A 27098-nucleotide genomic window follows, 5' to 3' on the forward strand; every position below is an offset into this window, starting at 1 on the left:
GGGGTTAGTTATGTGACTAAACGTGCGGCAATGTGAGCTCCATCTTACCACCTTCTAAAATAAACTTGCCCCTCAGCATTTCCACGGTGGAGAAATCACTAAGCCTAGATAATTCAGACTGATCTGGGAGCCTGGCATTTGGTTCATTTTCGAATTGAATGTGTATCATTGAAAATGTCTCCTTAAAAAACCATTTCATTTTCTTAGTGTCATATATCCTGGGTACCATTTGAAGTAATATAAAAGCATCTTAAGAGTTACTCAAATTCTCTTTGATTTTCATAGAGCCTCTGACTTCGTGTTTCAATTATATTTTACTAAACTGTTGACATACAAGACATATAAAAGATGAGAGTGAATGTCAATTTGATGGTGTGACTGCATTTTTTAATAGCAAGACGATCTTGTTTTCTTTGACTCTCTTTTATGCTTAAATGAATGGATCTTTGTAGTGGGTATATCTAGTGGAAGGGTTCAGGGTATTGACAGATTTTTGCAAGCTGTACTTAGGAAGGAACCTTATACTCTTGTGTATCCCTCCCAGAAACTAATTAACAGCTAAACACACAGTAAAGGATCAATTATGTTTGTGATGTCTTGTGTCAGCCTGTTAGGGCTGCTATAACAAAATACCATAGACTGGGTGGTGTAAACAACAGATTTCAGTACAGTTCTGAAGGCGACAAGTCCATGATCAAGATGGCAGCCGATCTGGATTCTAGTGAGGGACCTCTTCCTGGTTTGTAGCTGGCCTTCTGTTTGTTATGTTCTCACATGGCATTTCCTTGGTTTGGGCCAGACATCTATGGAAATGATAGAGCAAGGACATAGTCAAGTCATCTATGTGTATACACACATACGTATAAGAAAATACTTGTAAATAATGATAGTTAAGATTATAAGCAGGGAGAGAGAACATGTGCAGTCTAGTATTTCTTCTCATAAAGGCACTAACCTTACTGGATCAGGGATCAGTGTCAAATTTCTAATCTCATTTAACTTTACTTAATTCCATAGATGCCCCATCCCCAAATATAGCCAAACTGGGTGTCAGGGCTTCAAAATACAAATCTTACGGAGACACAAACATTCAGTCCATAACGTCTGGTTTTATAACTTTTGTTGTATTTTTCACTTTGAGTTGATCTTGATTAATTCGTTAAGGTTTAAATTTAAAGTTGTCAAGAAAAATGCCAAATCAGTTTTATCTCTTTAGTTCAATAGGGAGAATTGGTGCCTAATGATTTTTGTGACAAGTATAAGATTTTTTAAAAATCTTGTGTTATTTTTGTTTCTCAGCTGTTTGACAATTACTGAACCATTATTGAGAATAGTTACTGACAATTACTGACAACTATTGAATCTTCAATAGTTGAATCTTCAAGAATTTCAATAGTTGCTCTCTGTTTCTGTGTTTTAAATTTACTTTGAAATTCTTTGAGTTTGTTGAAGAGACAATGCAATTTGAACAATTCAGTGTTTGCCTCTCTCAACCTCTGTTTCACATCCTAGACCTTAAAAATGATACAGTCGGCATAGACTTTTACAGATGAAGAAACTGAGGCCCAGAGGGAAGTGATACTAAAGTCTTGATACATTGGTTTGAAGTACATGCTTTTGTCTTTTGTCAGTTTATGTAGCTTGAGGTGCAATTGAGACTTGAACCTCATTCCATTGGAGGTGATTTAACGGAGGAATTTAATCTACACCTGATGCAGCAGAAACTTAGCAGAAGGAGATCTCTGGGACTCACCCAGACATCTGACCTGTCTTTTCTAAGTAAGCTTACTCAGAACCTGGAAGCATCTCTGCACAAAATGACGGGTCAAGATGGAGTTTCACAGAATGATTGAAAGTCAAGGCTGGTGGGTGCCAATTTTATTTTTCAGTGGTGGCTAATTCAGCATGCGCCTTTTTGTTAGGCTGCAGCCAACTCTTTGTAAATGGCATCTGTCAATATAAACACAAAAAGTTGAAATTATGTACTCCACACAATAATGGATTATTTCAAATGAGTATGACACTGATTGTAAGGACCTACGGTGGAATCAGAGCAAAATTGCCCTTCAGGCCTTTCTGAAGATGAAGTGCAAGCCCCGATTCATCGTAAAGCTTTCTTGTGACCACTAACCATCCAGAAACTCCTGACCTCCCTTTTCTTTGAGCTGGTCAGTCCAGTGAGGCAATGCATGTGAAAACACCCACACCCCTTTGACAGAGTCAAATGGGAATCTCCAGTGCTGTTATCGTTAGTCCAGAATACATGGTATTCATGATGCCTGCCTCTGCAGATTGCTGCAATTCTACATTTTGGTACAAATGACAAGAAACTTTCCCCAAAGAGTAAATGCATTCATTTTTCTAAAACTGAATTTTTGTAAAAATCTTACGACAATGAAGGAGTCATTTGAAATAATATTTCAGAGTATTTTTCCTTGAGGAAGAAATGACGACATGTCACATGACTAATTTTAATCCTAGAGTCTCTGAATGGTCCCTTGTGACTGACTGGTGGTAGGCACATTCAGAACTGTCCCCCCGTTCTGTGAGTCTTTGTCTATTTGCAAGTCTACTATTGCAGTATCCTGCTTCAAACACCTTCACAATCTTTCTTCTAGGATATCATAGACTCCCGGGTTTATTTCAGGTGTGAAACAGACTGCTCTTTGCAGCCTAATCCAGAAATACCAGCAATAGTATTAACAATCTAATTTGGTTTCTTCAGTTCAATGTTAGGACAGTAAAATTAATTAACATACATGTTTTTATACAGGATTGGTAGGTGGTATGATTGTTACATCATTTTAAAATAGAAAACATGCTCACTAGCTAAATTTTTGATGGATGACAGCAACAACAGTAAGCTCTTTTGTTGCTCTTTTTTGAGATGTCTACCCAGCATCTAGCATCTACCCAGCATAAAACATGCCTTTATATCTTTAAAAAGAAATGACCTGTAAAAATCACCTTATGTATTAGTTTTGGTGGCTATACAATATAGGATTATAAGGAAATAAACTAAATCACCTTCATTCTTCACAGGTGGTCATTCATATTACTGAGGGGACATTGAATCATTATGCAATTGCCTCTTTATTGAACAAAGAATAGTAGGTCTGAAAGTCCATTTATTTCTGTAAGCAGTAAATCTGCTAAAATTTAGATATATTATTTTTAAAATTTCTTTTTAGTGCTTTGTGGTAGTCTCCAAAGAATCATCTATTTTCAATGTTAACATACTTTTTACACCATTTGTATGTTCTTTAGACTGTTTTTAATCTAAAATTACTTATATCACATTTGATGATATAAATCCTCTTCTAAGCAGCGTATCTCTGTAGGTAACCTCTGCTTAATCACTAAAGAGAAAATTCTAAATCTTTAGTATTTACTGAGCGAATTACTTGATACTTCTAATTATCGGTGGTAGATTTGATAGCAATCAGGTCTGCAGCGAGTAATTGGCGAATTCTATTTTAAAATTTATTCCTTTTTCTACATTAATCCAGCCAAACTGGGAAAGAGGACATACTGTTTATCTTGTGAAAAACAAAAAGAAAGGAAAGAAACATTTTTCTTTAATTCTCTAAGCGTTCTTACATTGATAGTGTGGCTTCCTAAGGTTCTGTGTTGTTTGTTTTGTTCTTAGAGGATAAATGCCTACTTAACTTTTTTGGAAGTCAAAGTCAGGAGGAGGAATTATCCGCTGGACTACAACAATGTACTGTTGAGGGGGTGAAGACGTTAAGTCTTCTGGTGTAATAGCTGCTCTTACTTAGTAATTTTAGGTAACTCCAAGGAAACTAACGCCCTAGTGAGATAAGAATATGTATGTAGCTTTATTTCCTTCTGCCTCCCTCCTCTATCTGGGTTCTTTTTTTGTTCCTGTTATTTTCTGGAATCCCAGGTTTAATAGGTCCCTCCTATCACCCTGCTGCTCAAAAAATAGTCCATGGACCGGGGGTGGCAGCAGCAGCACCAGGAGGCTTGTCAGAAATGCAGGACTCCAGGCCCACCTTGGGCCGCCCAAGTCAGATCTGCATTTTAACTCTTAATAGTCCCTCACCTTCCCTCAGGTGAATCCTGGGCATGTGGGAGCTTTTCCCAGATTTTCCGTAGTACCTGGCCTGCCCAGCTCATCACTCCAATAATTAATCCTGATATTTACAATATAAAAGGCAGGCCCAAACTATGGGGTGATACATCAGTTTAAATGTGTTACTGAGACTTGGTCCAGTCGTTTTCCATATGATGACATATTCCCACAGGTTGTCAAAGTGTCAGGCAAGAAAAAGCAGAAGCTACCACTTTGAGTTTCACATATTTATTTCCTATATGGGTATAATTCAAGCTCCAGAAAGAATTCAGGTCCCCTGTATGCCTCACTGCCATCGTGTACCCCTATCTCAGGGTTCCCCATTTCTGGACGGCCACTCCAGTAAAAGGTCTGGTGTTGGGACAGGTGTGTCCTCGTGAAAGCAGGGGAGGAATAGGCGGGATAATGACACTGAACATCCCAGGTGGACTTCGTGTGGGAGCTGAAACTGAACCTGTGGTCCGAAGACCCAGGCTCAGGTGTCAGCCTGAGATGTGAGACATTGTGTAAAGTTAAAGTGAGGACATGGTGATGTCTTTTCCTTTCTTTGTTCACATGCCATTCTCTATAAACAGTACACTTGAAAATTTGTCTCAGAGAATTTTGCTTTTCCTCTGGGGAAATGTAAAAGAAAATTATATGGGTAGGGTAGAAACATGTTAATTGCGCATTAATTTATTCTAGAAGGGATGCAAGATTATTACTTTTGAGTGGGACTAGAGTTCAGGGAAAATAGTGATTTCTGTGCATGGCTGATGGTGGGACCTCAGACAGGGCACGTTACCCACCTGCAGTTGAATTTATTCTGTGAAATTGGAGCCATGACACTGCCTTACATAATTCAAGGGCTGTTGTGAAAAACAAAGTCGATAGTAAGAAAGCACTTTTCAAAGAAGTGTATGCCGCTAAGGAGTTAATTAAAAAAATTGCAAATACTTGAACAAGTCTTTTCATTTTTAAAATAAAATCAAAACCAGTATGTATAGATTATCTTATATATGCACTCATATTCCACCTATAATTTTTGTTGATGCCTTCAAAGTATACATTTATGACCTTGAACTTCAGAGACACAGGAGAAATAGAATTCTTCGGCGTTTTACTGACAACAATGTTTCCCCAACTGTAGTTCTCTGATCTATCTGCCTCAGTATCCCCTGGGGTCTTTGAAGGGTGTAGGTTTGAGGAATCTTCAGAAACACCATGTGATTTTAGTGCATTCTAAAATTTGAGAAACTAGTTTATGTGTACTTTTATTATCAATGATAGGAAGAATGTAGAGATTGTATTGATATTCAGTGTGTAGGTTGTGTAACAGCTATCCTTAATTTTTTCTTTAATTCTTACTCTCGTAAAAGGAAATTGTATTTCTGTTTTCTTTTTGAAATGTTGTTTGTTCATTCATTCAACAAAGATTTCTTGAGCATCTTCTACGGCTGCGAAGGCTTATTTTCTTTTTAGGAAACCAATTTCATTACTCTTTGCATTCCTACATTATCAGGGCAATACATGCATTGCAAACTAAGATGCTTTGGTCAGATTTCCGGTAAGATATGGACCTCAGACACAGTCTCTGTTTATGGACAATAAGCCACCATAAATTTTAGGATGTCTCCTCCACTTCTCCTGTCTTTGATCTTATTTGTTAAAATTAATTTGCTGTCCTTTCTACCTGTTGGAATATTAAACAGAGAAAAATGGGGATAGAACAAATCAGGTTATTTTTGCTCTTCCATGCCACACCTTGTTGCATGAAGTTTAAATCCACTTTTTCTATAGTAGAGATTATTGTAGCGGATTATAGTAGTGATCAATTGTTTTCTTATTTCCACTTAGAGAAGTTGCTCATGATGTGGAAAACTCAGTCAAGTATTTCATATGTCTTATTAAATACATGAAATGGAGAATTAACAATCCTAGGCATTAAAATTGTTACTCACATGTCAGCCTAATTAAGTACTTACTTTTCTTCTCTGAGTCCTCTCTTTATGCTAACAAATAACTCATCAAATTAGTCAATCCCTGACTGACTTTATGCGTGATAGCCGGATATCTTCAGAATAAAAGCGTTGTTTGCTTTTATCAAGTGCACCTAAGGTGGTGAAAACATATACTCAAGCAATCTATTTTGAAGTCAATAACAGCAGAGGTGATCATGTTAAGTCATGTGTTGGATCAAGCCTTTTCTTCCTAAAACCCTTCCAATGACTTTCCAACTCCCTAGAGTAAAATCCAACTTCATTGCATTGTGCAAGGCCGTGGGGGATACAGTTCCTTCTCACCTTCCCTCCTTGTCTCAGACCACTTTGCCTATGCTTCCTCCACTCCCGACACACTGGTCCTCCTTCCAGTCCTCCAGTAGAAGACTGATTCTTGCTGGTGCCATGTTTTGGCTGGGGCTTCTGCAAACCACTGGGAAGCCTTTGGAAAGTTTGAAGCTGGCATGATTTGATTAAGAAGAAATGAATGAATGAATGAACAGATTTACATCGAATTGAGGAGAAAGCACTTTTTTTTTTTTCACAAACAGGAACTTAGGCATTTTGCAGAGCACTCTGAAACATTTTAAATGTCAGTGATTGATAAACGTATTATGAACTAGTGAGAGGTCTTTCTAAGTGTATTTACAATGAGTTTAAATACGGTCGAGTTAGGATTAGCATTCTCAGAAAAGACCTGAATCCAAGCTTAGAAACTGGAATTTACATATAAATAGAAAATTAAATCAGTTTTCTAAACAGGTATTTTTGAAAATCCAATAACAGGTTAACAAATTTAAGGTTTATACAAACACAGAGAATATTTTTGACTTAATTTTAATTAAACTTCATGAAGTATTCAATTGATAAATGGGAATGGAACAAAGCATTCTCTCAGCATTCCAAATAGCATTGAAAGATGTTGATGCTTAAAAAACAAAAAAAAAGAAAAAAGAAATGATCCCAGGCTGCCTGTCTGTTACCCAGCCAAGTAATTCGTAACAAAAGGCAGGTTAAAACACTTCACTCCAGAACAGTGTGTTGGGAGTTGTGAGACGTTATGTAAAGTTAAAGTGAGAACATGGTGATGTCTTTTCCTCTCTTTATCCACATGCCATTCCTTATAAGCAACACACTTGAAAATTTGTCTCAGAGCATTTTGCTTTTCCTCTGGGGAAATGCGGAAGAAAATTATCTTTGTAGAATGGGAACATGTTAATGGGCATTAATTTATTCTAGAAGAGATGCAGGATTATTACTTCTGAGTGGGACTGGAGTTCAAGGCAAATAGTGATTTCTGTGCATGACCACTGGAAGTGCTCAAGGCTAGTGATCACAGATGTTTGAAGTGGGAAGTGGTTGTGGGATAGATAGTTAATTGAGAAAGGGAGATGTGTGTTTCACTGATATCTCCCTTTCTCAATTTTCTCAAGTACTACCATTATTGTTTATATTAATTGAAATATAAATGGAGCAAAGCCATTACCCATGTTTCAGCGTTGGGTGAAAAGACAAGTGAGGTTAATCCCATTTGGCTGGAGAACCTAGAGAGATGACCCCTGACGCAGGCGTGCAGCAGTTGATGCCTTCACAGAATAACCACATATTCGACCGGCTTATTTCCGAAGAGGTTCCCTCCGCTTTAACCAAAACCAGAATTATGATTATGCAACTTTGCCACCATTCTAAATGCCTACACCTAAACAATGTCACTTTCTTTTTTCGTTTTCCTAGTTCGTTAAAAATTTGTCTAGATTTTCATGGTCACGTGCATCCTGCCGTCCCAGAACATATTTTTGTACCGACTTAATACCCTTTCTTTAGTCCAGAGTGTCATGCATGCAAATCTGGATGTAAATGGATTGAAATTTAAATATTAAGGTACACTTGCCATCCTTTTTTTACTCTAGGTTGATTCTTTGAGTGTTGATGTTATTTTATTTTATTTTTTTCCGAGACGGAATCTCACTCTATTGCCCAGCCTGGAGCACAGTGGCCAATCTCTGCTCACTGCAAGCTCCGCCTCCCGGATTCTCGCCATTCTCCTGCCTCAGCCTCCCGAGTAGCTGGGACTACAGGTGCCTGCCACCACACTCGGCTAATTTTTTGTATTTTTAGTAGAGACGGGATTTCACCGTGTTAGCCAGGATGGTCTCGATCTCCTGACCTCGTGATCCGCCCGCCTCAGTCTCCCAAAGTGCTGGGATTACAGGCGTGAGCCACTGCACCCAGCCGATGTTATTTGCTTTTATTTTACATTTTTGTTAACAGAAAAGACAGGAAAAGTTCCTAATTTAACTGCCATTTTATATATAACTAACATTTCATACCCTATTCCCTTTCCCCTACCCTATCTTGTTTAAAATTTAGACTCTTACCACCAAGTAATTACACTTTTTCTTCTCCCAGCCTTTGTTAGTGACGAATGAATGTGGTGCTTTTGTCCTTGGTTTGGCTGGAGGTTCATCATTTACATAATCACCATTGTTGGGGTAATGTCACATGAGCTTACTATCCTTTTATTAGAATTTTAGAAGCTCGATGATTTTGAAAGCCTTTGCAAGCCTAACTGATAACTAAGGAAATACAGAATTGGAAAATACCTGATATGTGTAGCTTCCAGGAAAGATTAAGATATTCTAATAATATTTCAAAATTGGGAACGTCTCTTGGGTTAACTGACAACTTCCTACTATTTTTTTGTGCTATAGTTCATACTTTTTTTTTTCCTTAACCATTTGTAGGTTAGAGAAATTATATCTAACCTTCACTCTCAAAATCAAATAGTCCTCTTAATATCACTATCTATAATTCGTGAGAAGAGACTGAAGATAGATAATATTTAAGATTAGGTCTCCAGTTTCAAAACTAAATATTTACTTAATACTGGATTCAAGGACTAGCATTCTTCAACCCATACCATAGACATATTAAAAAGGAAGTATTTAGTATATGATATTATCTCCAAAATTGTATGATTTGGCAAAGATGAAACATTAATATTCTCACTGTACAGTGACAAAATCAAATGTTGTAGTGCTTTCAGTATTGTTATTTTCTGCCCAAGATTTTTCCATCATTTGATAAGATCTAAAATGTTTATATTGGCAAAATTTCAAATTAAGATTAAGTTAATAATGCCACTTTTTTTTTTTTTTTTGAGATGGAGTCTCACTCTGTTGCTCAGGCTGGAATGCAATGGCGCCATCTCGGCTCAATGCAACCTCTGCCTCCCGGGTTCAGGCGAGTCTCTTGCCTCAGCCTCCCAAAATGCTGGGATTACAGGCATGAGCCACCGCGTCTGGCATAATGCCATATTTAGGTGGCTAAAAATACAAATCCAGTTTTTTATGGTTTAGCCTGAGTAATAAGAAAATATCTGGGAGATGCTTAACAAAATGTAAATGTTTTTTTAAAAGCAAAAGTTTGTAAAGTATGTTTTGGAACTTGCCCTATAAAACGTGGTATGCTATCATGTCCTGCTGGTGAGTGTGTAAACTGATACAGGCTGAGAGCATTAGTGCACAGTTTCTACTCAGAAATTGTTTCTGAGCAAAGAATTGCAGTTGTTCACAAAAATATAGCCTCTAGTATCAAATTAAAATTTTAACTATTCAGGAATAGTTTATGGTAGGCACAAATTGTCCATTAAATATTATATACAGTCAATAACATGGAAGGATATTTATTATGTAATGCTGAAATCAAGTTATATGCATATATGGACACACACATATGTACACACATGCACACTTGTATGTTTGAAGACATGTGCAGGCTTGCAGAGAAATATTCTGGAAGGATATTCATTAAGGTGATAACTCTGAGCCCTGCATCCAGGACAGAATAATATTTTAATTGTTTTCTTATTTCCTTTTTAATGATTTATTTTTTATATTTTAAAAAAGTATTTTAATTTAATAATTTTTAAAGCCCTTCAAGTTATTTACTTATGTGAATTTTTTTTTTGAGATGAAGTCTTGCTCTGTCACCCAGGTTGGGGTGCAGTGACATGATCTTGGCTCACTGCAACCTCCATCCCCCGGGTTTAAGCAATTCTCCTGCCTCAGCCTCCCAAGTAGCTGTGATTACAGGCATTCACCACCATGCCCGGCTAATTATTTGTATTTTTAGTAGAAACGAGGTTTCACCATGTTGGCCAGACTGGTCTCAAACTCCTGACCTTGTGATCCGCCCGACTCAGTCTCCCAAAGTGCTGGGATTACAGGTGTGAGCCACCGCACCTGGCCAATGTTTTTAATTCGAATGAGGTCATGCTTACTTTACTGTAAGGATTTTTTTTTTTATTTATACAATGAAATTCATCACTTAATGACTTTTTGAACTGGACCATGTTAAGTCCATATTCTTCAGGTGTTGCTTATTTATAAAATAAAGAACATGATTTCTCTCTTATTACTTTGTCCTGAGCATTAGTGGCTATCTATCAAACATAATTTTTAGCAAAATCCTGGCAAGAATTTGTTGTCCTATATGAAAGACATGGTTTTTCAATTATTTTATGAAATTCAGGTATTTTTCTTAGTCTTACACTAAAGTAGGCCACACCCTTAGAAGGAATTTATTCTAAATATATATTTTAACAACTACTTAAAGCAGAGAGTCTTCTACTTTATCTAGAATTTGCTTTTGTGGGTTATGAAAACCTTTTATAAAAATGTAATTCAAAAATAAAGGAAAAAAGAAGCCATTGGATTCTAAAAGTGTCAGAGCGCAACTCATGTACAGGTGGGTGATAAATTACTTCTGAAATGTGAGTTTCTATCTCATTTTAGTGCTTGATTCTTAACTGGTTGTTTGTATGTTTAAGGAATATATCACAAAACTGGAAATCTAATTTTAGTATAGTTTTTACTGTCTCGATTTCTTTTCTTAATATAGTTTTGTTGATTGTGGATTATTTACAATGTTAGTTAAATTATGTAATCAGTGTAAATATATGCAATCATGCAATTTAATTAGGGAAAGTTATTTAGGAAAGTAATGTCAGGATTCAGACATTCATAGCATTTTAGAAATTCTTGGGTACTTATTTCAAAACTGCTAGTTGGATGAATAGTAGTTGATATCCAAATTTAAATGTTTTATTCCCAAAAAAGTGAAAAAGATCTTGCTAAATTCAGTGGAGTGAAATAGTATTGAAAGTATGATTCAGGCCGTGCATGGGGGCTCATGCCTGTAATTCCAGTACTTTGGGAGGCTGAGGCCAGCGGATCACCTGAGGTCGGGAGTTCAAGACCAGCCTGACCAACATGGAGAAACCCCCAACTCCACTAAAAATACCAAATTAGTCGGGCGTGGTAGCACATGCCTGTAATCCCAGCTACTTGGGAGGTTGAGGTAGGAGAATTGCTTCAACCTGGGAGGCGGAGGTTGCAGTGAGCTGAGATCCTGCCGTTGCACTCTAGCCTGGGCAACAAGACTGATACTCTGTCTCAAAAAAAAAAGTATGATTCAGTTTGTGAATATCCAATATTTGTTAAATTTATACTGATGTTGAAATTTCTATTTCTCATCATTTTCCCTTTTTTTTGGCTTAAAGTTCTACCATTTTGAGGAAAGGCTAAATGAAAAGTGATTTTTTTTTTTAACTCAAAATCATACGTTTACCTAGAGAAACAAGATTTTCATATCAAAATATTTCACCCCAATAGTAGCTTGAATTAATTAGAATGGGAACTGGGTAAGTTGATGATAATGGTATGATTTATCTGATTTAAATCATATGCAATTTATAAAACACAATCAGACAGAGGTACATCTATTGGCTGTTGTCTGTGGTCATTGAGTAAGTCAGCCTGGGCTCAACGTTGCACCATTACGGATTTCGACCCCATAAACTGAATATAGTGTTATGACAATATGGAATGAGATTGAGTCTATCAGACGTCTGAAAGCCTGAATTTAATAGAAGGCCCTCAGTGATTTGGACCCTAGACATTTGCAGATCATCTCTCACACTGAGTACCATTAAGACAATTGATTACATCTGGCCTCTTCTGCCTCAGTCATTTCATATTTTCCAGAGTGAGGCTATTGGCCATGATTGGTCCTTGTTTACAGAATTTTCCATCTCCCCTGGTTGGCGAACTCAAACTTTTCATGTGGTGGGACTTAGCTGTTAGTTTGGAGCCCTCATTATAAAATTAGCTAAATATAGGAAACAAGAGCAGTGTGAGATGACTAAAGGTGAATAGCAGTGTGAAAGTGTTTTACCAAGTGGTTTGAGTTGATTGTTGTGCTCTGGAACCACTAAGCTATCATAATACATGAATTTTCACCAATTATTATCATGCATCATAATATCATGTATTATCATAATACATGAATTTCACAAATAGAAAACTTGAAAATGAATGTAGAATGTTTAATATATGACCCCAAATAGCCTTAAGTACACAAACAAGATACTTAGCTAAACCGTAGAATAGGAGACTTTTATAGGTGGGAAGGACCATATGGCCATAAAGCTGCACCCTCTCATTTTACCAGTGGTGGGAGGTTACATCCTAAACATTTTATGTGGTTTCTGGGTTTACGATGCAATGTTCTTTGTGAAAAATCACAAGAATCTTATTACAAAATAGATTTTCAGATTTAATTAAATGCTCTTTTTCTATTCATAGGTTATCTGTGGATTATGGCTCCAGTGTAAAGAAGCCTATTCCTTAAATAAATCACACAGATTTTATATGAAAATTCAGTGGACACTCTGAGTTCTTTGATCATTTTCCTTTTATTATAAGATAAGAGGTTATCATCATCACAGTATAACAAATGCTAAAATCGTCTTGAATTTTTCTTTTAAATTCCTACTAGATAGTTAATAGAAAACCCTCAATTAATGCAAAGATTAATTGTTTTAAAGTACTTCCCAAATATTTCAAGATATAATAGGAAACAATAACCAATATTACTGTGCTATTACTTTCTGCTCTGTTTTTATCTTAACAACATTTCATTTGCTTCTATTAACAGAATCAACATGATGGGATATCCTATTTCTTATTTGCTTTTCCATGCTGAATTGTTTACAGATTTTTGCTGTTTTAAATAGCACACTTGGCCTAGATTATTTTTTCTCCTTTGATTGTTTTCTTGTGTTATATCACTAGGCTTTGTGACAGATTGCTAAACTGATCCTCTGAATGATTAATCAGAGGCAGATTAGACAGGAATTAAGACCCAGCCTCACGACTTGGCTCTGGCTGCCTCCTGGAACCATCACAGTACCTCTCACATACGTCAATTCCCTCATATGTAAAATGGGATAACAATTCATGCCAAGCCCAAGCCAATTACTAACCCTAAATGAGGGTTATTGTTATCATTATTAACCTATCATTAGAAGCAATGTGTAAAACAGCTTTGTTTTATAACTATTAATACAGTTTTATTCTATTTATTTTTAATACTTTAGTAAAGATGTAGCAATACCTTAGAGTTGTCTTACATTTTATTAATGATGGCTCATTAGGCTTGGCATGCTTTTTATGTTCCATAGGATAATATATAATCATTACACATAAAATTACAATGTCTCTTTACTCTTTTATGTAATAGTAAAATCATAAACCATTACAATTTAAAAGTGTAAATTAGTTAAGTGTGTATTTTTGTTTTATTGTTTTATTTATTTATTTATTTATTTTTGAAATGGAATCTCACTGTATCCATGACTGGAGTGTGGTGGTGCGATCTCGGCTCACTGCAACCTCTGCCTCCCAGGTTCAAGGGATTCTCCTGCCTCAGCCTCCCAAGTAGCTGGGATTACAGACACATGCCACCTCACCCAGCTAAGTTTCGTATTTTAATAGAGACTGGCTTTCACCATGTTGGCCAGGCTGGTCTCAAACTCCTGACCTCAGGTGATCCACCTACCTTGGCCTCCCAAAGTGCTGGGATTACAGGCATGAGCCACAGTGCCTGGCCAAGTGTGTATTTTGGATTGAGTGCCTGCTTAATTGTATTTTCCTATTCTGTTTCGTTTTTTATATATATATATTTTTAAATTGCCAAATGTTTTTCACCAAAACAATACCCTACAATGGCCCAAATGCCTGAATGACTTCAAAGGCAGAGAAGGGTAAGGACAGAGAATAGGGAATGTGCAGGGCACTTGCATCTTGGTCATAGGCCTGCATGGTTCTAATTATCTGCTGCCTCAGAGATTGAACCCTTATGCCTCGAACTTCCAGGGTCATTCTCTGCTCATTTTCTAGTTTTAACTTAAAATTGTTCTTTTTTTCATCTAGTTCATAGCCTTCACCCTCACTGGGCCATGCCCACATTCTCCAAAGACATGTGTTGTATTTCTTACTGATTTCATTAACCACAAAGAACAGAGATGATGAACTGCAATCGTAAGTGTAGCTAAACATTACCCAACTGGCCAGTGAGCTATTGTGGGGTTAAGATCATCTTGGTTAACTAGAAGCTTTTACAGGTTGTTTCCCATTGTATTCTTTTTTTTTTCTACCGTTTTCTCTGACTACTCGGGAACATGATTACATTCTTTTTTTTTGAGACCACTTCTTGCTGTCACCCAGGCTGGAAGGTTGGAATGCAGTAGTGCCATCACGGCTCACTGCAGCCTTGGCCTCCTGGGCTCAAGCGATCCCCCAACCTCAGCCTCCCAAGTAGCTGGGACTGCAGGCACACACCACCATACCCAAATGTTTTTCACTAAAATTTACTAAATTTTGCAGTTATAGTGGAGATGGGGTTTTGCTGTGTTACCCAGGCAGGTCTCCATCTCCTGGTCTCAATCAATCTGCTTGCTTCAGCCTCCCAAAGTGCTGGGATTAAAGGCATAAGCCACTGCACTCAGTCTAAAATCTTAATAAGTTAGACAAGAGGTTTCATACATAAACTGTGAAGACACCATCTCAGATCAGTTGTTAACCTGGTTAATCATTCATTTGTTGATTTTTTTTTTTTTTTTTTTTTTTTGAGACAGAGTCTCACTCTGTTACCCAGGCTGGAGTGCAATGGCACAATCTTGGCTCACTGCAACCTCCGCCTTCCATGTTCGAGTAATTCTCCTGCCTCAGCCTCCCAAGTAGCTGGGACTATAGGCATATGCTACTATGCCCAGCTAATTTTTTGTATTTTTAGTAGAGACAGGGTTTCACCATGTTAGCCAGCCTGGTCTTGAGCTCCCGACCTCAGGTGATCCACCCACCTCGGCTCCCAAAATGCTGGGATTACAGGCGTAACCCACCGCACCAGGCCTCATTGAATTTTTATTTAAAAACTTTGGGCCGGGCGCGGTGGCTCAAGCCTGTAATCCCAGCACTTTGGGAGGCCGAGACGGGCGGATCACGAGGTCAGGAGATCGAGACCATCCTGGCTAACACAATGAAACCCCGTCTCCACTAAAAATACAAAAAAATTAGCCGGGCGTGGTGGCGGCGCCTGTAGTCCCAGCTACTTGGGAGGCTGAGGCAGGAGAATGGCGGGAACCCGGGAGGCGGAGCTTGCAGTGAGCCGAGATCGCGCCACTGCACTCCAGCCTGGGCGACAGAGTGAGACTCCGCCTCAAAAAAAAAAAAAAAAAAAAAAAAACTTTGGATACCTATTATATGCCAATGTCCATGCTTGTATTGATGGGACAAAAAATATAAATAAGCTAGAGTCTCTATTTTGAGACATCTCTGTATCCGTGGTCCTCAAGACTACCCCAGCTTTGGAGATTTGCTGGTGGGATTCACAAGACTCATCGTATAGTCATGCTCGTGGTTATGATTTATTACAGCAAAAGGAGACAAAGAAAAATTGGTACAGGGAAAAGGCACATGGGGCAGTCAATGTCCAGGGAAACCAGGGCCAAGTTTCCAAGAGTCTTTTCCACACACATGGTATGCATTTTAAGTTTTCAGCAATGAATTGTTATAACACGTTCACAGTGTGAAATATCGTCTATCCCAGAAGTTCATGAAAAACTCCGTCCCAAGGTCTTACTGTGGGCTGGTCATGTAAGCTACCTTTTGTCTAGCATGTAGCAAAATTCCAGACTCCCAGAAGGAAAAAGGTGTTCAGCATAAATCCTACTGTTTGCCCGGTTTAGGCACTGTGAGCCAGTTTTAGCAGTTAGGGAATGACGGGAACCCTCCCTAAATCTAAATTTCCAGATGCCAGCCATGGGCCAGCCTTGCAAATAGCACTTTCTAAGGATAGCAGTCTCATGCCTGCTGTGTTAACTCTCCTCTGCACAGTCTCACATTCCAGTGGTGGTAGACGTAAGAGTGTTGAAGGAGTCAGGCAAAGGAGTTACTGGATTATAGAAGAAAACTCAATTAACTCAGCCTGGGGGATTCAAGGGAAGTTCATTTAAACAGACAATATTGAGCTGAATCTTGAAGGAGTTATCAGTTTTCCCAAAGTCTTGGGGTAAGGTAAAGGCTTTCATCCATGCAACAGTAACTATATTCATTGTAGGTAAAGAGATTATTAAATTCCGTGTGGTGGGAGCATAGGCATGATGGGGAGAAGGAGGAGATAGGAAAGTAGCTGGAACAAAAGGATGGAGTGTCTTGTAGTTGAGTGGATATAAGGAGTCACTCGAGGCTTGTCAGAAAAGTGAAGTGAAAAATTTGAAAGGTGCCTCTGGTAGCAAGTGGACAAAAGATTGGAAAAGGAAGAATTTGACAACATAACACTAGATAGGGCTGGGCATGGTGGTTCACTTCTATAATCCCAGCACTTTGGGAGGCCAAGGTGGGAGAATTGCTTGGGGCCAAGAGTTTAAGACCAGCCTGGGCAACAAAATGAGACCCCCCATCTCTACAAAAAATAAAATTAAAAATTAGCCAGGCATGGAGGCCCATGCCTGTAATCACAGCATTTTTGGAAGGTTGAGGCTGAGGGATCACTCAAGGCCAGGGGTTTGAGGCCAACCTGGGCTACAAAGCAAGACCCCATCTCTACAGAAAATAAAATTAAAAATTAGCTGGGCATGGTGGTGTGCACCTGTAATTCTAGCTACTCAGGAGGCTGAGGTGGGAAGATCACTTGAGCCCAGGGATCTGAGGCTATATTGAGCTATGATCATGCCATTGCACTTAAAGCCCAGGTGACAGAGCAAGACTCTGTCTCTAAAACAAACAAATAAACAAACAGGCTAGGAAGCCAGGAGACAAAAGATGATGGAAATGTGACCTGAGGCACCTGTATTAGTCCATTTTCACCATGCTAATAAAGACTTACCTGAAATGGGGTAATTTATACAGGAAAAGGGGGTTTAATGGACTTACAGTCCCATGTGGCTGGGGAGGCCTCACAATCATGGGGGAAGGCGAGGAGGAGCAAGTCACATCTTACATGGTGGGCAGCAGGCAGAGAGAGGTTGTGCAGGGAAACTCCCCTTACAGAACCATCAGATCTTGTGAGACTTATTCACTATCACTAGAACAGCACGGGAAAGACCCGCCCCCATGATTCAATGATCTCCCACTCAGACCCTCCCACAACACATGGGAATTCAAGATGACATTTGGGTGGGGACACAGTCAAGCCATATCAGCACCTATGGTGGGAATAGAATATGAGGCAAACTTCAACCTAGGAGACACAAAAGTCTTCCTCAGAGCTTTAATAAAATAGGGTGTCTAGGTCCCATTCAACTCCTTAGTATCTCTGGACCAAGCATGCTGAAAACTTTATCTTCTGTAGCTACCTTAGTCTGTAATGCTGCCAGTTAAAACTTCAAAGCTGGGGTAGTCCAGTTTATCGACGTACCTAAGGATATAGCTATTTTCTATAGAATTTTATCTTTGGTTCTGCAGTGAATTGAGATGCAAAGACATATGGCAGTCTGTCTCAGCCAAATATTTTCATCTAGTCCCAGATGCATCTATCCAGCCAATCTGCTTTCAGTGAACACTCTGAATGTTTCAGAGGATTCACAGTAGTGATTTGCTTCACTTGAAAAGTGCAGGTCAAAGCGTTTGTCAAAAGGTGCAGTAAAGATGGATCCTAATGACGTAAGATGCATGTCAATTTATGCAGTTACTTTTTGGTGGTTTCACATGTATTACGTGTGTGCTTTGTATGTAAAACTCAAAAAATGTTCAGATGTTTTCAGCAAATAACTGTCAGTTAAATGCAAGATATTTTAATAAAATCATTAGTATAATACAGAAATATACCCTTCCAAGCACCGCTTTCTTCCCTTTTGCTTTTATGTTATATTATAGTATATGATGACAAAAGAGAGACCTGCAAGGTTTGCAAAGTATAATATGAGGATACACATGAATTTCCTGTTCTACTTTCAGATTAACTGAACACTGTGGGGTTTCCTAATAATGTTTATTGGAAAAACAATGAAGAACTCTGTATTATAATAGTTTATCTGCTATTAAGATCAAATAAAATATCTTAAGAATGTGTTAAGGTCAATTGTATTTACAGAAATGTGTTTTCAAAGCTTCCTCTTCTTATATTCCAATGGGAATCAAGAGGTGCGTTTAGTGTTTCCATGAGCTGTGTGATTAATGACTGTAGCCAAATATGTTGGGGGAAATGATCATTGAAGGTTTTTCCATCAGTGTTTACTTAACATACAGTAGACAGGAAACAAACAATCTGTTCAGCCAGACTATTCAAAGATCCCTCCTATTGCTTTTGTTTTTACTACAGCTGGAAAGGGAAAAAGTATGTCACATATATTCCTTCATCTTGCTTCTGAGTAATTTGTTTTGGTGCTGATTTAAAGAGTAATTTAAAATATTTTGTATGAGTTTGAAAGTCTGTGAAATGCATAGGAGTAATTTACAATATAGATAATGAAGCTGTGATTTTTCCAATTATCCTGTCTTTATTCTGTAAAACATCCATTTTGACTTGTTTTATCTTCTCTAAAAATCATTTAGAAGTGGGATCAAAATCTAACTCAGTTTCATACTTTTCAGTCTTGATGAGCCATGTACTACCGAATTATGAACACATAATAGGATTTCCTCTATGCACGACCAGGTAGCCTTGTTTATTCATGACATAACCAGAGAGAAAGAATTAGGTTTAAAATGCCAACCAAAAGAAGCAACCAAATGGATATTCATGGATGCCAGGCCCTAAAGCTCACAAATGTTCTCATTAGAAAACCCCTCAGGTTTTTCCTGAGATCCTGTTTACTCTTTGCAAACACAATTAGAGCAAGCAAGTGATCTGTTTTCCAAGTTTGAGGTAGCAAATTCTAGGAGGCACAGAGATGGAGGTTTGTCAACATTTGACTGTAATAGCTGTCAGTGGTGACAGCAAGGGAGAGATACAAAATCATAAAATGCTGCTAAACAATGGGATAAAAAATCAAACCCCCGCTGTCTAGAGACCAAACCTTGTAAGTGCTAGAGTAAGGATATATGCTTGTCTCCTACCTGTCTGCTAAATTTACTGTTTCCTAATAATCTTACTAAAGGATGAGCTTGAATGTTCACTACAAAAACAAGAGTTTGACACATTCATCAGACTTCTCAAATTTCAACTTAAGTGGGAAATGGAGACTTCATCGTTTCTAAGTTTTGGAGTTCCTTTTCATTTGTTCTCTAGAGAAGGAAGGCAGGAACTAAAATAGGAAAGCAAATCTGAGGAAGCTGAGAAGTAGAATCCCATGCAGAAGGCTCCCCAGTGTTAGGCATTCCATTTACTTTCTGTTCTGTGCCAGGATCCCAGAAGCTAATTTCAAAGGGGAGGGAGGGTGCTAATGGTTATTCCAGAAAGTTCTGTTTTGTCCTATGTTATAAATATCTAAAAAATGGTAAAAAATAATATCAAGGAGGAAGAAGTAACACTTATTTAAAAGAAACCAAGAGCTGCTTTGAAATTCTGTTTTGAAGATTTTAATAAAGACAAATCCTTTGATGTTGTAGGTGTTTCTTTTTTCTGATTTACATTTTGGAAGACTGATATGCCTCTGGTTGACACCATTCCCTTAGTGTGTATGTTTTTAAAATACCATTTTTTATCTGGAATCGTTTCATCTATTCTCTGCATGATGTTTGCTACCATTTCTTATCTAGGTTGACATTCTAACACGGATCTTGCATGGGTTTTCAGCAGTTCCTACGTGACTCTTTGTGTTTGCATAGCTACGTCAGGGGTGTAACTTGCTAAGAGCTACTATAGCAAGTGCAAGGAAAACGCAGGTATCTGACATTGACCTAAGTGTTGTGCTAGGAGGTCTTATCTGGTTGTCATAAAGTTTTATTGCTTACCTGGATTATAAACTGCCTCATATATTTTTGGTAATTAAGCAGGATATAGAAATAAAGCAAGTAAAATTGCTTTGTGCAGCTTTGCCTAAAACCATAGGTCTTAGAGCCTGACACATTCTCCAGAAAAGCTGTCTGCTTTTGCAGGCAGGATATTTTCATTCCCATTTAAAATATAGGGTAACAAAAGCACTGAGACTTTTTAGAATTATGCTGGATCATACAACCAGCAAATCTACTGGAAAGAATTCCAGCCCAAGAGTCCTGGATTCTTCCTTGCACAGTAGTTTTTTCACTACTTAATTTTGCCTGGTCCGATGATGCTTGTTCCAGAAAGACTGTCAACAATTCATTCATCCACTCATTCAGTCAGTCAATAAACACATTTTGAGTACTATCCAATGGCTAGTAGGGACAACAGTATTACAAAAAGAGATATTTTCTACAGTGATGATGACAATACTGCTTAGATGTGCTTATTACACATTGTGTGGAGGGCAGGAGGGTGTCCACACTCAGCCCTTTATGTAAATGAATTTTTTTTTAAGCCTACAGCAATTCAATAAAATGAACACAATGCTACATTTCTCTTGCTCTTGGGTTTCTCCCTGTGGAGTTTTGGCTACTTTGGTCTCTGTGGTCCTTTTGAGCTCTAACATTCTAGGAGTTCAAGGAAAGGTCTAGATGGCAGACATCATGGTAGTGTTTCTCTCTGGGTACTATGCACCAAAATGTCAGACAATAAGAGATCTTTTAAGTTTACTGTGAAACCAAATAATATCCTCTCTGTCTAGAAGAATTAGTAGCACCTTTCTGAGTTGAAAAGTTTAGGTAATTATGCCTGTGATTGGTAGTGGTAACCTTAAGTTAGTTATTAGAGTTCTAAGTAGTTGAATCATTGTATTATAAGCTGTATTAAATACATTTTGGTTTCTTAGAATGTTATTGTACCAAGGGGAACATAATGGCTATAATTAAATTTCTTCTCCCTTTTTGAATCCATATCTTGCCAGTTCTAAAACCCGTCCATTCATATCTTTTAGTAATAGTTGGGGAGAAGAAGGCTGTTCTTGTTCAGAAACTGAATTTCCAATACTTGTGGCACGCCTTCCCCTACTGACCTACCAAAATGAAAGATGGGGAGTAATGATTAAATCTCATTTTTTCCTCCTGGAGTAGCAGGATAAGCTGGGTCAGCAAGGCCAGTCCCTGCAGACAGCTTTAAAATGCCTTTGTGATTTGATCTCCTTGCCTTCCCATCCATTTCTATAAGTGCCCATCACTGTCATCCTTTAGACCCTGACAAGATTTCAAGGTGAGAACGGCGCAAATGAACAAAAGTGCAGTGATGACTCCTGAGGGTCTTACTTATTAAATGGGTCAGGCAATGAACCAAGACTGGCTTGTAAGCTACAAGGGAGTTTCGCCCATTTACGTGAAGACGATCTCATGTATTATTTAACCCGTTCATATACATTGGTGTCTCTTTGCTGTCCAGCGTAATGCAAGTGAAATAAATATAAGCTTACAAGTTAATGAGGTCTGATTTTTATTTTCAAAATAATCTGACAGTCACTTGGTTTCATCCCTTTGGATTCTAGCTTGCTTTTTCAGAACAGCTAGAGAATGTTTATGAAGTGTGCATGTGGAGGGGGCGAGGGAAGGGAATAAAAATGCATTGCTTCAGGGCAGCACATCTGTTTTTAAAAACTCTGCAAGATCTGCCCATTAACCACTGTCACAACTCCTGGTGTTTCCTGCAATTGCATTCCAATCAGAGATGTTCGTACCAGCTCAAGATGTCACAAGTAAACAGATTTAAGCCTTGTAAGTTAGTTTCCTATTCTCGTGCCTCACAGAATTATTTTTTCTTCTCGAGCCGACAGCACGTGCATGTATGGTACACATAATGAGTGGTAACACATTTTCTTTCTTTTTCAAACAGATTGGCAGTATGGATTTGCTCAGGCCTTCCCTCACGCAGAGGAGGAGGTGGAAATCGATTCCCATGCATACAGCCACAGGTGGAAAAGAAACTTGGACTTTCTCAAGGCGGTAGACACGAACCGAGCAAGCGTCAGCCAAGACTCTCCTGAGCCCAGAAGCTTCACAGACCTGCTACTGGACGATGGGCAGGACAACAATACCCAGATTGAGGTAGATAAATAGTCTCGGTAACTGAAATGGATTGGTGAATATACTTCATGTAGGTGCCCAACTTTTATTACATAAGTTGTCCCTTCATCTCAGTCTAGAACTTGATGACAGTGAGCAGTGCGGCAACAATACTGCGCCTGCTCTCAAGGAATTCATTGTGTAAGAGCATCTTTATTTATTTATTTATTTTTGAGACGAAGTCTCACTCTGTCACACAGGCTGGAGTGCAGTGGCACGATCTCAGCTCACTGCAACCTCTGCTTCCTGGGTTCAAGCAATTCTTCTGCCTCAGCCTCCTAAGTAGCTGGGACTACAGGCACGTGCCACCACGCTCAGCTATTTTTTGTATTTTTAGTAGAGATGGCATTTCACCACGTTGGCCAGGCTGGTCTAGAACTCCTGACCTTAGGTGATCCACCCACGAAGGCCTCCCAAAGCTCTGGGATTACAGGCATGAGCCACCTCTCTTGGCCCTGTGTAAGAGCATCTAAGTGCCATAAGCAAATCATCCCAGTGCCATGTGATATGTACAATGAAAGTATGCAGGCTGTAGTGTGGCATGAAGGAGAGTGTGAGGAAACTGCTTGGGATTGAGAGTTGGGGTGCTGCCAAAGAGGCTTAGCCTAGAACTGGGCATTTAGGTGGGGCTTGACAGATTGAGAGGAGTTCACCTAATTGATGACCTGTTGATGGGAAGAGGGAGGGGCATGCCAGGCAGAGTCAATTTCCTCTGCAGCGGCTGAGGTGTAGAATGACATCTCCAGGACTGTCTCATAGGGTGACCGCTGGTTCCAGTTTGCTCGTGGCCAAGAGGTTTTCTGGAACGTAGGACGGCTTCCAGTGTTAAATACGGAAGAGTTCTGGACAAACTGGAATGATTGGTCTCTCTGACTGAGTTATTCTTTATTATGGTTGCAGCTATGAAGTGGAGGGAGGAGAATGGTCAGAGAACAGTTTGCAAAGTACAGACATGTGCAGAGGGTGCATTTTAGGCACATTTGAAGGTTGCTCGAAGGCCTCAAAGGTGGTGTTACATTTCTCAAGTTTCTGTAGTCCTTAGCACTGCAAATCACAAAATATGACCTTGTTTGTAAACTAGGTCCAACAGAAACAAGCAAGTAAACGTAAAAAGCGAAGACCACCCAACTGAGAACAAGCAGAGGTGATTTATCCAGTTTGCTCGGGCACGGCTTCGGCTGCCATCACTTGTTTTCAGCAGAGATGTAAAGGCAGGTTGGGGAGTGGGAAGGCTTTTAGTGAAAAATAGAAGGTTCAGATGCACTCTGATTGGAGGTTGTTGGCATGGCAAACCTGGAGGTGAGCTAATTAGAAACAGCATGTTTGTTTGTTTGTTTTGAGACTGAGTTTCGCTCTATCGCCCAGGCTGGAGTGCAGTGGCATGATCTCGGCTTACTGCAACCTCTGCCTCCTGGATTCAAGCCATTCTCCTACCTTAGCCTCCTGAGTAGCTGGGATTACAGGTGTGCACCACCACACCCAGCTAATTTTTGTATTTTTAGTACAGACAGGGTTTCACCATGTTGGCCAGGCTGGTCTTGAACTCCTGACCTCAAGTGATCCACCTGCCTCGCCCTTCTAAAGTGCTTGGATTAAAGGCTTGAGCCACCGCACCTGGCAAGAAACAGCATCTTATGTTACTAGTTTGAGGAACATCTTTGGCTTTTAATGGTCCTGAGAGAGATATGAAGACAAAGAAATAGAGAAGCTCTCAGTTACTAAGGAAGTCCTGACCTTTCCGGGCTCACCACTGCCAAGGCTGTGTTGTGGCTTCCTGAACTGGCTGCTGGAGAGGTTGCATCAGCGTTCTATTGTCACGTATGGTCTGCTCATTGTCTGCTGGTACATTTTCTCTCAACCTGAAGTTTCAGTTCCTACTTTCTCTGAGCTGACAGGCTTATGATTTTTAAGAACCAGGCAGCATCCTTTTTACTGCACCACAGTCCCTGAAATACTCATTATTTAAGAAAAAGAACTCAGCTTCCTGAAGCAGATACTACCTAGTCCTGCAAATAGTATCAAGGCATCATTTTGTTCCCTCATATTGAGAGAAATCTTCAGAAGATCTGAAGCCTAGGCTGTGGGGATTCAGCATATTGGAAAAAGACAGCAATTTCTCGAACCCCGCTCCATGGCATTAGCTATTATGCAGCTATGGTGTTCGCAGGCTGCCCCAGCCAGGTCCCTTACCAGGCAATGGTCGACGTGTCAGGAGCAGAAGTCTTCTTATGTCTCTAAGAGGATATTCTGACTCCTGCAGAGTGACCTGCTATTTTGGCAATGATGATGTCATAGCAACTTGGGGTAGGCAACATAATTGCCACTCTTTAGCTGGGGTGTAGCGTCAAGAAAGGAGAACTTAATAGAAGCAGAGGTGTATACTCTCTGCCCAGAACTAGGACTCGATGGATATTGAAAGGGAACAACACATCACTATTCGGCTAAAAGCCCAGACTTTACCATGACGAAATGCATAAAATCTGCACCAGTACCCCCTAAGTAGGTAAAGATTTTAAAATTTTTTTAAAAAAGAAAGAGGAGAACACAGATTCCAAGAACTCTGTGATCTCTCCTGTGGGGTGCTGAATTTTCTTAATCATTTATAAAATAAGGAATCTCTTTGATTGGGGATATATTAACACTCCTGCAAATACAATCCCAGGGGTTACTGTAGCCGTAATTTTGTTATTCAGCCTATTTTTCCACTTCCTACCTTAACAGAGGGAGACCACGAAGTGTCAGTAGTTTTGAATCAGTAAAAAGACGGCAGAAGGATGGCCCAGGGGACTGTTTGGTGGGTACGCACCCAGGGCTAAGATCTGCCAGCTGCTGTGTAGATGCTGTCTTGTTTGGTCCTCACAGCAGTCTCGAGAGATTTGTGTCCCCATGTTTTTTGGCAATTTCAATGATTCTTTTACATGAGGGCAATTTCAGATTTAGGTTTTAGTATTTTCCAAGGCTTCCCATTAATGAGTATTCAAACCCAGCTGGTATTCAAATGCAGGCTTTGCCAGGCTCACAAGGTTGATCCTTTAGACTTGACGTTGCTCTTTCTAGCAAAAGGAAAGACAAATGGCACTTGAATTATGTAGTGATTTTGAACAGTGGCAGCCCCTGGGTATCCATATGAGGGTAATTGTGGGGTTTCAGTCTGGCTGGAAAAAGACTTGTCTTAAAGCTAGAGTTGCATACTAAGAACACTGCCTTTATTTCAAGATTCACTCATTTTGATGGAGTTCTGGGGATTGAGGGAGATTACTGGGATCTAAAGCTCCCCAAGTAACTCATTGGCACTGCCACTAGTTTTGGAAACAAAAATCTACCTCTGAAAGTTTGGAAAGTGTACTAGGCCATTTTTGCCTTCCTATAAAGAAATACCGAGACTGGGTCATTTATAAAGAGAAGAGGTTGATTTAACTCACGGTTCTGTAGGCCATACAGGAAGCATGGCTCCAGCATCTGCTTGGCCTCTGGTGTGGACTCAGGAAGGTTTCAACCATGGCAGGAGGCAAAGCAGGAGCAGGCATGTCACACGATGAGAGCAGGAACAAGAGAGAGCGAGGGGCACAGTGCTGCACATTTTCAAACAACCAGATCTCTCCTGAACTCACTCATCACCAAGGGGATGGCACTAAGCCATTCATGAGGGATCTGCCCTCATGATTCAGACACCTCCACCAGGCCCCACCTCCAACACTGGGATTACATTTCCAAATGAGATTTGGAAGGGGCAAATATACAAACCATATCAGAAAGGTTTACTTATCCTGGCCCTTGAAATGGTGTTTGTGGGCCAGGCACGGTGGCTCACACCTGTAATCCCAGCACTTTGGGAGGCCGAGGCAGGCGGATAGCCTGAGGTCAGGAGTTTGAGATCAGCCTGGCCAATATGGTGAAACCTCATCTCTACCAAAAGTACAAAAATTAGCCAGGTGTGCTGGCGAGCGCCTGTAATCCCAGCTACTCAGGAGGCTGAGGCATGAGAATTGCATGAGCCTGGGTGGTGAAGGTTGCGGTGAGCCGAGATCCCACCACTGCACTCCAACCTGGGCGACAGAGCGAGACTAAGTCTAAAAAAAAAAAAAAAAAAAAAAGGTAAAAAAGGTAATTGTGAACACGGTTGCATCTCTTTTGGAAATAGTTTTGCCTAATTGTTCAACAGAAATAAGAAAGAAAGGAACCAAATGGTTATAAAGTGAATACTCTGTACCTGGCATTGTTACAAGATCTCACTTCTCGTTTTGGTTTATATTGCTAAACAAAAACAATAAGCTAGAAAAAGTTCTGTGTGCTTTTTTCCTTTAGATGCTTTTGAAGTCGGTTTCAGGGATCAGAATTATTTTGTCTTGCAGCCCTGGCTGCAGTAGTGGCTGTGAAAATTCTGTGTATCACAGTGAGACAAAAACCACCCAGAACGGTGTTCCTCAGATGTTCTCCTCATTTTTTTCATTGCCTAGACTTTATATTCTACTTTCACTTAAACAGAACAGCAACAACAACAAAAATCCCAAACCAAAACGAGACAATCGCATGTTTACTGTTTTGACACAAAGGCTGTTATTCTCTTCACTTGGTACTTGGTGACAGTATTTTTTCTGGCTCTTCACAAGAACA

At 39.4% G+C, this 27098-nt stretch overlaps 1 protein-coding gene across 1 annotated transcript in view; it reads left to right on the forward strand.

The window, feature by feature from the left end:
* The window catches only part of PLXDC2 (plexin domain containing 2), a 468121-nt gene that overhangs the window by 163743 nt on the left and 277280 nt on the right, over window positions 1-27098 (forward strand). The window contains exon 3 of the mRNA XM_050804055.1: window positions 22255-22466. Coding sequence (XP_050660012.1) covers window positions 22255-22466 — 212 coding nt within the window. The remainder of the gene's footprint in view (window positions 1-22254; window positions 22467-27098) is intronic.

Source organism: Macaca thibetana, chromosome 9 (genome assembly GCF_024542745.1).
Source record: "Macaca thibetana thibetana isolate TM-01 chromosome 9, ASM2454274v1, whole genome shotgun sequence".
Taxonomy (NCBI): Eukaryota; Metazoa; Chordata; class Mammalia; order Primates; family Cercopithecidae; genus Macaca; species Macaca thibetana.